At 40.1% G+C, this 16,099-nt stretch overlaps 1 protein-coding gene across 3 annotated transcripts in view; it reads left to right on the top strand.

The window, feature by feature from the left end:
* LOC129765425 (F-box/WD repeat-containing protein 7) overlaps positions 1–11,953 on the top strand; it is a 74,687-nt gene extending 62,734 nt beyond the window's left edge. For all 3 annotated transcript variants that reach the window (XM_055765747.1, XM_055765748.1, XM_055765749.1), the window contains 6 exons: positions 2,884–3,405; positions 3,473–3,654; positions 3,719–3,944; positions 4,016–4,226; positions 9,671–9,842; positions 9,918–11,953. In XM_055765747.1, coding sequence (XP_055621722.1) covers positions 2,884–3,405; positions 3,473–3,654; positions 3,719–3,944; positions 4,016–4,226; positions 9,671–9,842; positions 9,918–10,029 — 1,425 coding nt within the window. In that variant the 3' untranslated portion in view covers positions 10,030–11,953. The remainder of the gene's footprint in view (positions 1–2,883; positions 3,406–3,472; positions 3,655–3,718; positions 3,945–4,015; positions 4,227–9,670; positions 9,843–9,917) is intronic.
* The last annotated feature ends 4,146 nt before the right edge of the window (positions 11,954–16,099 follow it).

The raw sequence follows: 16,099 nt of genomic DNA, 5'->3' as shown, positions 1-16,099 counted from the left end.
GCAATATACACTGAGCAAGGATTCTGAAGACTGTGGGAGGTGCTAAAAAATTCGTTGAACACTCCAAATCCTGTGGACTCATTCATAGAGGACCCATCAGTAAAGTACATATTATCACAATTGATACGCCCATACTTTGCATTGAAGATCGTAGGAACGATCCCCGATCGATGATAATCTGGAATTCCATGGATTTTCTCCTTCATGAACAGATCAAAATGTACAGAGGAATTGATGTAGTCAGGAAAAAAAACACGGTTGGGAATATACGAAGAAGGATCAACCTGCATGGAGATGAATTCATGATATGAGCTCATGAATCCAGAATGAAAATTTAGCCCGATCAGCTGCTCAAAATTTCCGATCACCAATGGGTTCATAACCTTACACCGAATGAAGAACCGAAGAGATAATAAATTGAAGCGATCTTTTAGTGGGAGTACGCCTGCCAAAATCTCGAGACTCATGGTATGCGTTGAGGGCATACATCCCAACGCAATACGGAGACAAAGATACTGAATTCGCTCGAGTTTAATGAGATGTGTTTTGGCAGCTGATTGAAAACAGAAACTGCCATACTCCATCACTGAGAGAATAGTTGTTCGATACAACATTATAAGATCTTCGGGATGGGCTCCCCACCAGGTGCCGGTAATTGTACGGAGAAAGTTTATTCTTTGTTGGCATTTTTTACTCAGATACCTAATATGGGCCCCCCAAGTACATTTGGAGTCGAACCATACCCCAAGATACTTGAATGACATAGCATGAGTGATCGGTTTACCCAAAAGTTGAAGCTTTGGTTTTGCTGGTCTATGCTTCCTAGAAAAAACCACCATCTCTGTTTTCTCCATGGAGAATTCGATCCCTAGCCCAATGGCCCAGGTTGAAAAATTGTTCAAAGTATCTTGTAAGGGTTCTTGCAGGTCGGATTCGTTTGATCCTACGACAGACACTACTCCATCATCTGCAAGTTGTCTTAAGCTGCAATTTTGTGTAAGGCAATTGTCAATGTCGCTTACATAGAAGTTGTACAAAAGGGGGCTTAAACAAGAGCCCTGAGGGAGGCCCATGTAAGAGACCCGACTCACTGCCGAATCTCCGTGAGAAAAATTCAAATGTTTCTCACAAAGCAAGTTATATAACATATTATTCAATAGAGGCGGTAGACCCCGATAGTGTAATTTGTCTGACAAAACCTCTATTGAAACAGAATCAAAGGCCCCCTTTATGTCCAAGAATACTGAAGCCATTTGTTTTTTTTCGGCGTAAGCCATTTGAATTTCTGAAGAAAGCAACGCAAGACAATCATTCGTCCCCTTGCCCCTGCGGAACCCATATTGTGTATCTGAGAGTAGGCCATTCGTTTCAACCCATCGATCAAGGCGAAACAAGATCATTTTCTCCAACAATTTCCGTATACAAGACAGCATTGCTATTGGGCGGTACGAATTGAAGTCGGACGCGGGTTTTCCGGGTTTTTGAATAGCTATAATTCTCACTTGTCTCCAATCATCTGGAACAATATTATGCTCCAGAAACCGATTGAATAAATTCAACAAGCGATGTTTCGCCACATCAGGGAGGTGTTTCAACAAGTTGAACTTAATTCTATCCGTTCCTGGAGCCGAATTGTTACAAGAAAGAAGAGCAAGAGAGAATTCTACCATCGAAAACTCGGAATCAAGATCGCACCTATCTTGTGGTATATCTCGAACAATTTTTTGCACAGGAACGGAATCGGGACAAACCTTCCGTGCAAAATTAAAAATCCATCGATGTGAATATTCTTCGCTTTCATTCGATGAAGAGCGATTTCTCATGTTTCGAGCCACTTTCCATAATTTTTTCATTGACGTTTCTCGTGACAAACCTCCCACGAAATTTCGCCAATAAGCACGTTTTTTCCCTTTGATCAAGTTTTTAAATTGATTTTCAAGGTCCAAATACGTTTGAAAATTCTCAATAGAACATTGGCTATCCCACCATAGATTGGGAGGCCTTCGACGAATAGTGGATCCTGGGATGGGTTTCGTTTGAGCGCGAACCGCGCTGTCATAGATCAAACGAGAAAGGAAGTTATACTCCTCCAATGGAGGCAAACCATCTAGAGCAATCGCGTCCGCATATTTTTTCCAGTCAATGTGTCTTGTGAGGTCATATGTCATGTTTATAGATTCAGAAGAATTCGACCCAATGGTGATGGAAATTTTGATTGGCAAGTGATCACTACCGTTGGGGTCCTGGATTACATTCCACTTGCAATCTAACGATAGTGAATTCGAGCAAAGCGAGAGGTCAAGAGCACTTGGGTTAGCAGGAGGTTTAGGTACACGTGTTGTTTCCCCAGTATTCAAAACGGTCATATTGAAGCTGTTACAAAGGTCATATATCAACGATGAACGATTGTCGTCGTACTGTTCCCCCCAGGCAGTTCCGTGAGAGTTGAAGTCTCCCAAGATCAATCGTGGCTCAGGAAGGAGTGAGCACATGTCAACAAGTTGTTTGCGGCTAACCGCAGCTCTCGGAGGCCAATACAAGCTGACAATACAGAGGTCTTTGCCTCTGATGGTTGCATGACAAGCAACAGCTTCGATCCCTCCAATAGGTGGAAGTTCAATTCTAAAAAATGGGTGGCACTTTTCATTCGTTTATATCAATAGTTTGTCTTCGAATCATATAACTCGTAGACATTTTATATTTCAAATAAAGTGATTTTCGTCATTTTGTTCAATCGGCAAAGAGGTTGTAAGGCTAAAAACCTTGTGGCTTCAATGTAACGCTCTCGTCTCGAAACCCCTCCAAAATACATATCAAAGATATAACTCACCTTGAGTTTTTTCAACAATGAAACATTAAGTGGACTTTCTCAAATGTTTTCAGCGATGGGCCCCCGTCGAGCGTCTGCTGGCGGTGGATCTTCTGATCGAGCACTGCGAACCAACCCAAGTGCGACACATGATGAAGGTGATCGAACCACAGTTCCAGCGGGACTTCATCTCGCTCCTGCCGAAGGAACTTGCGCTCCAGGTGCTGTCCTATCTGGAACCGAAGGATCTTCTGCGAGCGGCACAAACCTGTCGCAGCTGGCGATTCCTGGCGGATGATAATCTTCTGTGGAAGGAAAAATGCAAAGAAGGCGCCATCCTGATGGAAGTGCTGGGAGGAGACCGGCCGAAGCGGGGTAGAGCCGGCAACATGCCACCGATTTCGTCCCCTTGGAAGGCAGCATACATGCGGCAGCACATCATCGAGATGAACTGGCGCTCGCGGCCGATTCGCACCGCCAAGGTGCTGAAAGGCCACGACGACCACGTTATCACGTGCCTTCAGTTCTGCGGCAACCGAATTGTGTCCGGTTCCGATGATAATACGCTCAAAGTGTGGTCCGCCATCACAGGGAAGGTAGGCAAAAAAGAGTGGAGATATTTTTGGCTAGGATTTTTTGTCCAACGAAAAGTATTCTTTGCAGTGCCTTCGAACACTGGTTGGCCATACAGGTGGTGTCTGGTCATCGCAAATGTCCGGCAGTACCATTATCTCTGGTAGCACTGATCGCACGCTGAAAGTGTGGAATGCTGATACGGGTCAGCTGCTGCATACGCTCTATGGACACACCTCGACTGTGCGGTGTATGCATTTACATGGAAACAAGTGAGTGGAACTCCGCTTTCGAATCGCATCGATAATAAAATCCCTTTTTTTCTGAAAACTATAGAGTCGTCAGTGGTTCTCGCGATGCAACATTACGAGTATGGAACGTGAACGAAGGGACCTGCCTGCATGTGCTTGTTGGACATTTGGCAGCCGTTCGGTGCGTTCAGTACGACGGTAGACTGGTGGTATCCGGAGCTTACGATTACATGGTGAAGGTGTGGAATCCCGAACGGCAAGAGTGTCTGCACACGCTGCAGGGACACACCAATCGTGTTTACTCACTGCAGGTAGGATTTGTGGTTCTTTTGATCAACATCAACACAATCTTTACACATTTTGTTTCTTTTTTACAAAACAGTTCGACGGAATTCACGTGGTTTCAGGGTCGCTTGATACGTCCATTCGAGTGTGGGATGCGGAAACTGGTAGCTGTAAACATGCGCTCATGGGTCACCAGAGTTTGACTTCCGGTATGGAGCTTCGACAAAATATTCTGGTGTCGGGTAATGCCGACTCGACGGTCAAAGTTTGGGACATAATTACCGGCCAATGCCTGCAGACGTTATCGGGTGAGTTCGTAGGTTAGGATTGACGGGGTACATTTCGGTAAGTGTGGAGGTTAGAAAACAAATTACTCTGAGTAATACACTACATCATTACGATAGAACCATTTAATTTTTCAGTCTCCAGAGATATATAAGAGCTCGGTTGAAATTATGTAGGGTACATGATGTTAGTTTGTCCGATTTTTGGTGTTTTTTACGAAACTAGTAAATGCAAATCGATTTTTCTTCATGGAAATCAAATGTAATCAAGACGAGTTTGGGTTTGTTGAAAAGCCCCAAGTCTCTAGTTGCTCATAATATCATAAGGCGTTAAAATTGTTCAATTTATTATGTTTTTTAATGATTTCCCTCAAAGAGAAATTATGATCATGGTTTGTCCACCTCTGATCTTGGATTGTCCGAAAAATGATCATAGTTTGTCCTGTTTTAGGAATCACCCAATTTTCGATTAGATGTTGCATTTCTCATTGCTTGAGTTTACGGTCATCATATTAATCCATTCGTAATTTAGGCTTTCTTCAGAATATTGCCTTTTCTTGTGTATTTTAAAGGCGAACAGAACTCAACACAGAGAAACTTTATTCTTGCTACGCCCGAATCAACGAACTTAGACAGTTACCAGGTATGCTACAAAGGTCCTCGCGTCAGTACTAGTACAGTATATGTCAAATCCCGTTGCGCGAGAAGGACACAATAAACCAACGTGGTTTAATATATGCTACAGATGAGCTAGATTTTTTATCGTACACAAAAATTACACACACATATAAAATAGCGTGCAGTGATGTCTTCTTCTTCTTCTTTAAAGGCACTAACGTTCCTAGAGGAACTTCACCGTCTCAACGAAGCAGTAATTGGGTCATTTTTATTAGTACTTAGTTGAGATTCCTATGCCAAATAACACATCTTGAATGCATTCTGAGTTTCAAGCTATAGAATACGCGTAAGAACAGTGCAAGTCGGAAGAAATCTCTTGACGAAAAATTTCCCCGACCAGAACGGGAATCGAACCCGAACCCCCGGCATATTAGGTGTGACGCTATCCACTCGGCCATGGGAGCACCGTGGTGTGTTCAGAAACTCTGAAAAACTTGTGACGCACACATTACACTTACACTATATTGAACTCGGACACAAACTGAACATTTTGTTTAAAATCCCTCACAAATTACACGCTATTTACTAACACTAATCATACCTGGTAACCCTCTAAATTCGTTGACAATGAACAAACTGCAGCGTGCCTAGCAGCATGATTTAGACATATAAATCTGATACAAATGGTGTGCAAGAATGATGTTTACAATATTTGTAAGTGTTATATTCAAGAAAAGGTCTGAATACGTACCAAATAATCATCTGGTGGTTGATTAAAAGTGAGCTCAAAAGAGGAGCGCATTGTCACCAATAGAAGGTGAATTTTATAAATCTTTAAAACATGTCAAACAATCCTTATAAAAATACTGTAAATCATGACAAAATCAGTTTTATTCATATGTTTGAAAACATTTGAATACCTGATTTAACACAGGTGCGCATTCAAAAAAGTGGCCAAACCAAAATCATATTTCCGACTGGGAGTTCCAAATCAGGAGTTCCATCAATAACAGCACCGAGAATGTTCTTCAACAATGGGTCGAATTTCTGCTGTACTTCACGAGGTACGTTGAATATATCCTTTTGTTGCCTTCTGTTGTTCCTTTCTTAGGAAAAGGCAAATCAATTCTTCCACCACTTGAAATTTTGACGTAGGACTACGTCTTTCATTTCTATACCGGGGTGTAAAATCAAAGTTTCGAAAACGAAAGCGTTACCGAGATTTTGAGCCTCAATAGATCCTAAACAACTGAACGAAGTGGTATAATAAACACTTCATTCGAAAGATAAAATGTCTACGCGTTATATACTTGTTAGTTTTTGATCCAAAAACTTGTTTCAATAGTCTTAAAATTGCTTTCAAAACAGGCTATTGAAATCACCAATTGGTATATAAGCAAGCGCCGCTCGGAAATCCATTCAGTTATAATTGAACAGCGATTGGAGCATGTTGTCGCTGTTGTGGTGAAGCTAACTTCGTTCATCATGAAAGCGCTGATAAACGGTGTCACCAAGAGCCTGTTTGTGAATCTTAGGCTAGAAGGGAATCCATCAGGAGGAGAGTGATACCACTGAAAAGACGACCAAGAGAGTATCAGCATCGAAAAACGGTTCTGCTTGAAGCATCGGAGCAGCCACACACACATACACGTGCAGAATTCTTTTCATTTGGTTGCTGTCCAGCCTCGAGAAGATTCCGGAAAGATGTAATCGTTGCTGAAAAATAATCTATCAGTTCCCCTTGGAATTGGAAAATACATTCAAGCGAAGGAGTTTATTTGAATGTTTTCTATCCATAAGACACTGCGACCAAATACATTTGGTTTCGTGATTTTTCAATCAAGTGCAATTTATTAGAGGGAAAGTTTCTGAAGATTATTCTTCCCCATCAGTAGGATATTTTCGTATCCAATATTGGATGCGCGGCAATGGAAAATGTTCATATAATTTTCAATCGATTATTGCTCAGTCGCTGAAAGTTTCAAACTCAGAGAGTTCATTCGCCTCTAGTTTGCCTTCCAAATTGCAATCGTACAACACACCTTTTTTCGATTCAATAACGGACAAAAAGCATACTTAAGCGATATTCTGGTGATGAAACGCATTCATTTTTCGCGAGGACATCGACTGGACAACATCGTTGCTGGACGAGCTGGACGGCGAGGGATCGAGTGATTCATTACCTGACCTGACCTGAAACGCGTTCAGTTTGTTTCGAACTGTGAGGGAGCGCAGAAAAGCCGATCCACCAGGAGGAGAAGAGAAGGCGACCAAGAGAAGCATCAACATCGAAAAACGGTTCCGCTTGAGACATCGGAGCAGCCGCCACACACACACACATACACGCGCGGAATTCTTTCCATTTGGTTGTCATCCAGCATCGAGAAGACTCAGGAAAGATGTCATCGTTGCTGAAGAATAATCTGCCAGTTCCCCTCGGAATTGAAAATTACAATCAAGAAAAAAAGTTTTATTTTAGATGTTTTCTATATATATAATACTGCGACCAAATACATTTGGTTTTGTGATTTTTCAATCAAGTGCGATCAACGTAAGACCACGTCTTTCAGCAATTTATTAGAGGTGCAATGAATCTTAAGTAGGAATTCCCGCTCTACGCGCACTGGCAAACGATGTTTACTCAACAATATCTCAAACGAGAAATGGGTGTTGTGAGAAAGGATGAGCGAACGAAAAATTTTGTAGACTGATTTGATGCAACAGATATTTTGTCTATTGGAAATGGAATACAAATCATATCACAATACAAGCAATGTATTATGTATTATACAACTTTTGTGTGATTGTTTCGTTTGCTGAATATTGTGCCTCCAACGTAACACTCTTGTTTTCGAAGTTCCCCAAATATTCATTTATTCATTCATTCAGAATTGATTCAGATGCAACTTAGAAAAAATGATCACTAAATAAACGATAGTTCTACGTCACCCTTGCGGTTATACCACAGATATAACCCATTTCCAGTTTTTTTGGATATGTCCATTAAAATATAGCTAATTGATTGTATCATAAATATCCACCGTCACTGATACATAAGATATATAAAACATACAATATAAAATACAATGTCTGCAGATCTGACATTTAAACTTTAAATCAAATCTTCTGCTATTGTTCGATTTTGAGTATATGTCCAACAGAAGCTAGGACATTCTTCTGCTTGAGTCGCTGCCTTCATACACTTCTTTGCAAACTCACAATCCGATGACACACCTTCGTACAACATTCACGCTACTCAGGGGGATTGACTCGGATGGAGTCGGAAACACTAGAGAACGTGACGATTCCATCTACGATATCAGTCAAACTTTAAAATCGCAATAAGGAAGCGGTAACAGACGGTGGAACAGGGAAAATCAGTTTTTTCTGTCCTAATTTTGCTTACCCGCTGCACTTGAAATTTGGGAATGGACACATTTTTGTCTCGGGGCCACGATCACTTCATCAATTGGCAACAAGATGAAAACTTAGTTTATCGTGATGGGTTCTTGTTGTTGTTGAATCAGTGGAGAAACACTCTTCAGGATTCCCGCGAATGTTCGTTTCGAGTATTCCTCCGAAGAGTACTTTAATTGGTCGGTGTTAAGTCAGAGGGGACCAAGTCGCAAAATTGAAAATTTCGAGTTATTTATTACATTTGGTTAAGCATTATGTAAGCTATATACCACATTTGATTTGGAAAATCGCGCATACAGCAGGAATAACGGATCGAAATTGTTATGATTTATCAACGAAAATTCCTCATAGTATGCAGTCAGAGCGGACTATGTACCATTTACTATGGCGAAATAACTCTATATCATGTGCAGACAGAGTGGACCATGTGGCAGTCATTTGTATATTGAATTTAAACAATATCCAAGCGCCGAATTCAAACCAACAAAACATTTTCTTGAAGCTAATAGGTACCTTGTCGAAATGTGCTTGAACCCGTTAGTGTAAAATGTGCGCATTCTGAGTATATTAGAAAATAAACTTGGTCTACTCCGACTGAACAGATCAGTGAAAAATGTTGATCTTCAGTGTGAATGATCGCAAAATGTACTATTTCTGAGTGCGAATAATGCTGTAGCGATGACAATGAATTCAAATTTGACGATTCTGTTGACGAATACTGTCTAAGATGATTGAAAATGGGAAGTTTATGCTTAACATGTTTGGCGTGCAATCTTATTCGTGTCAGCAGTAGATGGCAGAGACTATTATGCTGAACGCAAACAAATGTTTATGCAGCTCCAAACTCACAATCCTTCTCGCTCTAATTTTCATAGCAGAATGGCACACTTTGACTCACAACTGTTAATTGATCGAGAAATATTTCAAAATTGTTCAGTCGTAGTGAGCCAACTCTTAAAAAATGCTTCATTTGGTTCAGTCAGAGTGGACCATGTACGTATAGGCAGCCAAATAACTGCCTTTTTGGCATGATACATGATGTTTTTTTCACAACTATCATACGTCGAAGTATTGCCAGAGAGTAGCTAATATTTCTGAGAACAGTATTGAACGAAAAAATTAAATGCTTCGAAAATTGCAGAGCATAAAACTTTATGTTCGTTTTTCTCGAAATCATAGAAATGTCACATGGTCCGGTCTGACTTAACACCGACCAATTCATTCCTGTTACTTTGGTTCCTTTATTCAGGTAATCAGGGACGGTGGAAACAGAAAAAAACGGACTCAGATCAATCCCTGACGGCAATAGATTTGTTTATTTTCCTTTCCAGGGTAATTGTAATTGTATATTATGTAAAATTTTGTTGGAATATATAATCGGTACAAATTCAAATAAGTCGTAATATCTAAGCATAATTTTGGTATCTTTTCAGGCCCCAACAAGCACCAATCGGCTGTCACCTGCTTGCAATTCAACTCCCGCTTTGTAATAACCAGTTCCGATGATGGTACTGTCAAGCTGTGGGACGTGAAGACTGGCGAATTCATCCGCAACCTGGTCGCGCTGGAATCGGGTGGTTCGGGTGGTGTCGTATGGCGAATTAGGTGAGCGTCATGAACCAAGATTTTGAGACTCCTATCTTTACAAACATTCACTCTAATGGGGTTTCTTCGTTCCAGGGCTAATGATACGAAGCTGATCTGCGCCGTTGGCTCACGAAACGGCACGGAGGAAACGAAGCTGATGGTACTCGATTTCGACGTGGAAGGCGCCTGCTTGAAATGCTCATAAATCTTATTAAGTATACTCACCCCACCCCCGGGCGGAACGTTTAGGAAATTTATAGTGAAGCGGCTACAGTGGTAAGGTAAGGTGGGTTATAGAACCGGTTGTGCTGAACGGAACTGACGGCAGCAGTATAAAATTCGAGCCGCTGAATGGAATATCTAACGAAGAGAACCACCACTCTTGCTGACATGTGACAACGTAATAATAACAACCAATGCTTGTGGCTTTTTCTGTGGTGCAGGAGATTAACAAGCAGTAATTGTAAATAGCCCACATGTTCTTAGATGATTTTCTTCAATTTTTTCAATTATATATATCGAACAAAGAAGGTGCTATACGTAGGTTTTCCTTCGATATTATTTTGGGTGAAGGATAACATTTCCAATGTATTGTTCTGCCTTCAAATGTTCAAATTAATACCATGTAATTACACGCAGTGGACTCTTTCGGAAGCAAATGGGTAAAAACATTCTCTCCAAAATCTGAACACAGGTGATCAATGGATCTAGCGTGACGATTTCACTCCGTTATCGCCTGAACAAGGGCATGAGGTGACATATAGTGTAAATAAAGTACTGGTTGTTATTGATAGGATGTTACAATTTCAATTGCCAACTTCCGCTCGGGACCGCCCCTCCTATCCTTTTGATTGCATCTTATGCTGCCAAGTTTAATTCTGGCTATCGTAGAACCTGTTCGAAGCGTCGAATTCGACCAAAAGAAAGCGCACCTAGTTGTAATTATTACAAAACATATACAAGCGGTAATAGAATGTAACCAATAGTGAAGAACTGACGGAGCAAAACAATCCTCATGAAAAAAGTGTAAGGGACAGAGCGAAAACAAATATCACACGATCGATCACGCGACGCAGGAAAAGATGTCCGAATTCTGCCATACTGTTGTTTCTGATTTAGGGAAAAGATTTTTTTTAAATATTGTTAGTATTCGTTTCTTTGTTGAATTGCACCGGGATGCTTGTTTGTTTCTCTGGCCATGTTTTTTGCAGTAAACGCGATGCGTTCTAAAAATATATGACTTTTTATATAGTGTTGTTGGTTTTTGGAATAATTTGTGTTGTTCACCATGATTTTTGTTTGTTTAAATGTTTCGTCAAACAGTACGATTTCATACAATATATCTGGAACATCAGAATTTGGTGGACCATCTTTTTCTTGTATTCGAGTAACGATCGATGGGGAAATGGCTTTAATCAATTTACAAAAAAAAAACAGCTTTTGCTCTAGTTTTTAGTTTTACATACTATTATTTTCCGAGGATTATGCGTTACTTGAATCTGGACGCAGACTTATTATTTACGTTTGAAATAGTAATCAAATCGAACGGAGAGCAGAAGAAACCGAAATAATGATCACACCACAAGAGAACACAACCCGCTAAATGGCTGCAGAACATTGTAGGAAATATAAGAAACAGCGTTCGTCCTTAGGAAGGAAAATGTGTACAATTTAGTTAGTTGTCTGTTCAGGAATTCGATGTCATTGTATAGGTTCTAAATGATCTTTCTGTTTTTTATTTAAGTTTTTTTTTGTATCGGGTGAAAATTGAAATTATTATCTCTAGCAAAATTATTATTTTGGGTTTAAATGAATATATGAAAATTTTGTCTGGTAGTCTGTTAATTCAGTTGTTGATATTGGACTTTTATTGACCTCTTAACTTGATTTTATTTGAATTCTTTCGACGCGCATACTAAGCACACCGCTAACCGATAACTCGTTTCACCGTCGTTGCGCTAAACAGTGTATTCTGCAAACAAACAAAAAAAAATAACCTAGAAACTTTAAGATGAAAAATATACGAAAATCCGACAAACAAATCTGTCGCAGAACAAAAAAAGCCCAATAATCATTAAAGGAAAAAAATAAAGGGAACGTTTGAATGGCGAATTACCATCTATCGGAAACGAGATTTACAATTATTCATAGGAAATTTGAGAAAGCAATTCCCTTGTTGTATAACAAAACAACAAAAACTTTTGCAAATATGCAAAACAATCGCTGTACATTCAAGCTCCGATACTGAAACTTGAAACCTCGGGATGAGGATATGCAAGGCGAGAAGCGAAAGATTTGACGCTGGATTTGACGATTACCTTTCAAACATCAGCGCCCTCCAATGAGCCTAGATGGAATGTATCCAATAAACCTAGTCAAGGGTCTGTCGTTTTTTCGATTATATTGACAAAAGTAACATTGCAGCGGAAGTCTTCAACGTTGATCTTTGAGGGACCACCCACCTGAAGAGTATGAATCTGAAACAACTTATGAAAAGCTAACTACTACTGCATGAATTGGCTCTCATGATCGAGAAATTTTTTAAACTTGCCACGTAAAATACGTCCAATATACGTGCATAATGCACGGACATCGAATGTAACTAGGAATGGCATAGAAATATTCGAGATGAGAGCCAAGTGAGTTAGTGACTGACTTCGCTTCAACTGCGCTTCATGGCTTGTGCGTACTGGGAGCTACATCCCGTTGCGAAGGAAGTGGACATCGTCAAGTACTTTGAATCCGCCGGATACGTCCGTTCCGGTATCTAATTATCCTTGCACTTCTGGAGAAGAATGAAAGCATTGAACGGAAGCCTGGTTCCGGTCGTCCGACGGTACTTGCGATCATCAATTGCAGCTAACCGATAACGAAGAAGACGGAGAAAAAGTGGCTACATGATTCTGGGCTTTTAATCTGAAAGACCCTGTAGTTATTTTTTCGATGTATTATATGAATTTCAGTGTAAAAAAAGCGTATTTGCATCTGAATTATCCACTTCTAAAATCATTTCCATCTTTCCATCAAATGCTCTAATTTGCGCATGACATAATTTCTAACAGCAGAAGCTTCGTATGCAACTAAAAGCACAACACAATCGCGCAATCGAAAAGCAAACTGGTTTTTTTCAAATTGTGTACCGAACACAATTTTTGAAAGTTACTGGTGAAGTTTTGTACGATTTTTTACGCGATCTTTTTGTGCGGATCCTATCTCCCGCACAAAAAAAAGGTTTGCCTGGTTTGCGTTTTGAATAAAGTAATTTTTGGAAAAAAAAGATGAAAACACTGATTTTTCGCACCACCCTAAAACTGAAATGGGCGCCCTAATGAAAAAATGAAAAAAATACGGGTCTAATATTTTGCGATAAGGTATAAAACTACCACCTTTTCACAAAAATCTGAAAACCACTATATCGGCTTGACATGGTGTAGGACAAGTTCCATTTGAGCTCAATAATTGAATCCAAACCCACTTTTACCACATATTCGGAAAGTTTCATAGATGATGGAGAAAATCAAAATGGTCTAATGAAAAAAATATTGAAAAATACGGGTCTATTTTCTGCGTTGAAGAACAAAATTAAAGCTTTTCATGAAAATCGGAGAACCATTATATCGGTTTGACATGGAATGGCTGTATATAAGTTGATATGTTTTGTTATTAATAGCACAACAGCTCGATGTGTTTTTCTTGTTGCAAGCAGAGCTCCCCAATAGCATGATGATTCTTACGTGGAATTAGTTATTTTATAACAACACAAAGATTACATTGAGGAGCCTGAGATTGAACTCACGATCGATCGCATATAAGGCGAACGTGCAAACAATTTAGCTATTATGACCCCTGTTTTGTCTCAACACAACACAAAGTCGCTGACGATCGCACACTCAGATCGCAGCTTGCTCTGACTCGTCGAAGGACCACGGCGCACATTCGCCGTAAAACAACACGAAATAATTCACCCTCAGCGACACACAGCAGCACCAGTAGAGAAATTTCAGCGGCTAAAACACGCCATTAACCGCTGCACAACACGATGCTGGCAAAAGGACGACAAGATCGAACACGTTCGTTGCTTGTTTGTCGCTCAGTGACTCACAAGACAACGGAGGATGGAAACTACGTTGGTCGCCCTGTTGACCAGATTGGATTTCACTGCTGCTGCACTGGGACACTTCTTCAAAATAAGGCAATTTCAATTTACGATCCTACTCCTTTAATTGTCACAAACAGAATGAATAAAAACTTTATTCTACATGTCCTTACACACTAACAAAATAAAGGAAAAGAAAACTTAAAACTGCACTTCTCAGTATGTGTGAGTACGATTGCATCGACGAGTGCAGCCGATTGCATCTTCGTTTCTGCCGATTGCATCATCGTTCTCCCTCTGTTCGCCTGCTGGTGGCTCGGGTCGCGTTCGTCGCGAACAACCCCCAACGTCAATGATCGTCGATGTAGTTTTGAATGGTCTGTGCGAATCACTCACAACTAAGTCACATAATACAGTGTTTTACTGCCATTCTACGCGTAGTTGTCCCATGGAACTTTTTGACAATTTCTACTTTCCTTCATAAAACGATGTTTTTAATCTTCCGGTAAACACAAATAAGCTTCGTTTTTGTTCCTAACTTTTTAAAAAACAATATCAAGTTCAATTGGATCTGTTTTTCTAAAAAAAAACAGGAAGTGGGTTATATCTATGGCATAACCGCAAGGGTGACGTAGGACTATCGTTGATTTAGAGATCATTTGTTTGAAGTTGAATCTCAATCCATTCTGAATGAATGAATAAATGAATATTTGGGGGACTTCGAAAACGAGAGCGTTACGTTGGAGGCACAAGGTTTTATGCATCCAATATAGGATACGAAAAACCTTGTTCTGAAGAATAATCTTCAGAAGCTAACCTGCTAACTGTACTTGATTGACAAATCACAAACCCAAATGTATTATATGGATATTTTATGGATAGAAAACATTAAAATAAACTCTTTCGCTTGAATGTAATTTTCAATTCCAAGGGGAACTGGCAGATTATTTTCCAGCAACCATTAGATATTTCCACATTTTCCTCGATACTGGAAGCCCACCAGTGGTTAATACTAATTCGATAACCACCTGTTAATAGCACTTGATTGAAACATATTTGGTCACAGTGTTACATGGATAGAAAACATTCAAATAAACTCTTTCACATGAATGTATTTTTAAATTCCCAGAGGAACTGGCAGATTATTTTCCAGCAATGATTAGATCTTTCCGGAACTTTCTCGATGCTGAATGGCATCCAAACGGAAAGAAATCTGCGCGTGTATGTGTCAACCCTTCGCCGTCCACCTCCTCCAGCACGTTAGGCAACGATGTTGTCTTGTCGATGTCCTCACGAAAAATGAATGTGTCTCACCACCAGAATATCGCTTAAGTATGCTTTTTGTGTGTGATTGAATCGAGAGAAGGTGTGGTTTACGATGGCAATTTGGAAGGCAAACTAGAGGGGAATGAACTCTCTGAGCTCGGAACTTTCGGCGAATGAGCAATAATCGATTGCGGGCGCATATAATATTGGATACGGAAATATCCTACTGATGGGGAAGAATAATCTTCAGAAGCTATCCTGTTAATTGCGATTGATTGAAAAATCACAAAACCAAATGTATTTGGTCACAGTGTTACATGGATAGAAAACATTCAAATAAACTATTTCACATGAATGTATTTTTAAATTCCCAGAGGAACTGGCAGATTATTTTCAGTAACGATTAGATATTTCCACATTTTCCTCGATACTGGAAGCCCACCAGTGGTTAATGCTAATTCGATAACCATCTGTTAATAGCACTTTATTGAAACATATTTGGTCACAGTGTTACATGGATAGAAAACATTCAAATAAACTCTTTCACATGAATGTATTTTTAAATTCCCAGAGGAACTGGCAGTTTATTTTCCAGAAATGATTAGAACTTTCCGGAATTTTCTCGATGCTGAATGGCATCCAAACGAAGAATTCCGCGCGTGTATGTGTGTGTGTGGCGGTTGCTCCGAACTCTTCCCGGGGAACCGTTTGTGGCATCACTCTCCTCCTGATGGATTCTCTTCTGTCCTAAGGTGCACAAACAGGCTCTTGGTGGCACCGTTCATCCGCGCTTTCATGATAAACGAAGAGCTTCACCACAACAGCGACAACATGCTCCAATCGCTGTTCAATTAGAACTGAGTGGATTTCCGAACGGCGCTCGCTTATATACCGATTGGTGATTTCAATAGCC

This window comes from Toxorhynchites rutilus, chromosome 2 (assembly GCF_029784135.1).
Source record: "Toxorhynchites rutilus septentrionalis strain SRP chromosome 2, ASM2978413v1, whole genome shotgun sequence".
Classification (NCBI taxonomy): domain Eukaryota; kingdom Metazoa; phylum Arthropoda; class Insecta; order Diptera; family Culicidae; genus Toxorhynchites; species Toxorhynchites rutilus.
The sequence above is the reverse complement of the archived record's forward strand: the minus strand, read 5'-3'. Positions and strand labels throughout refer to the sequence as shown.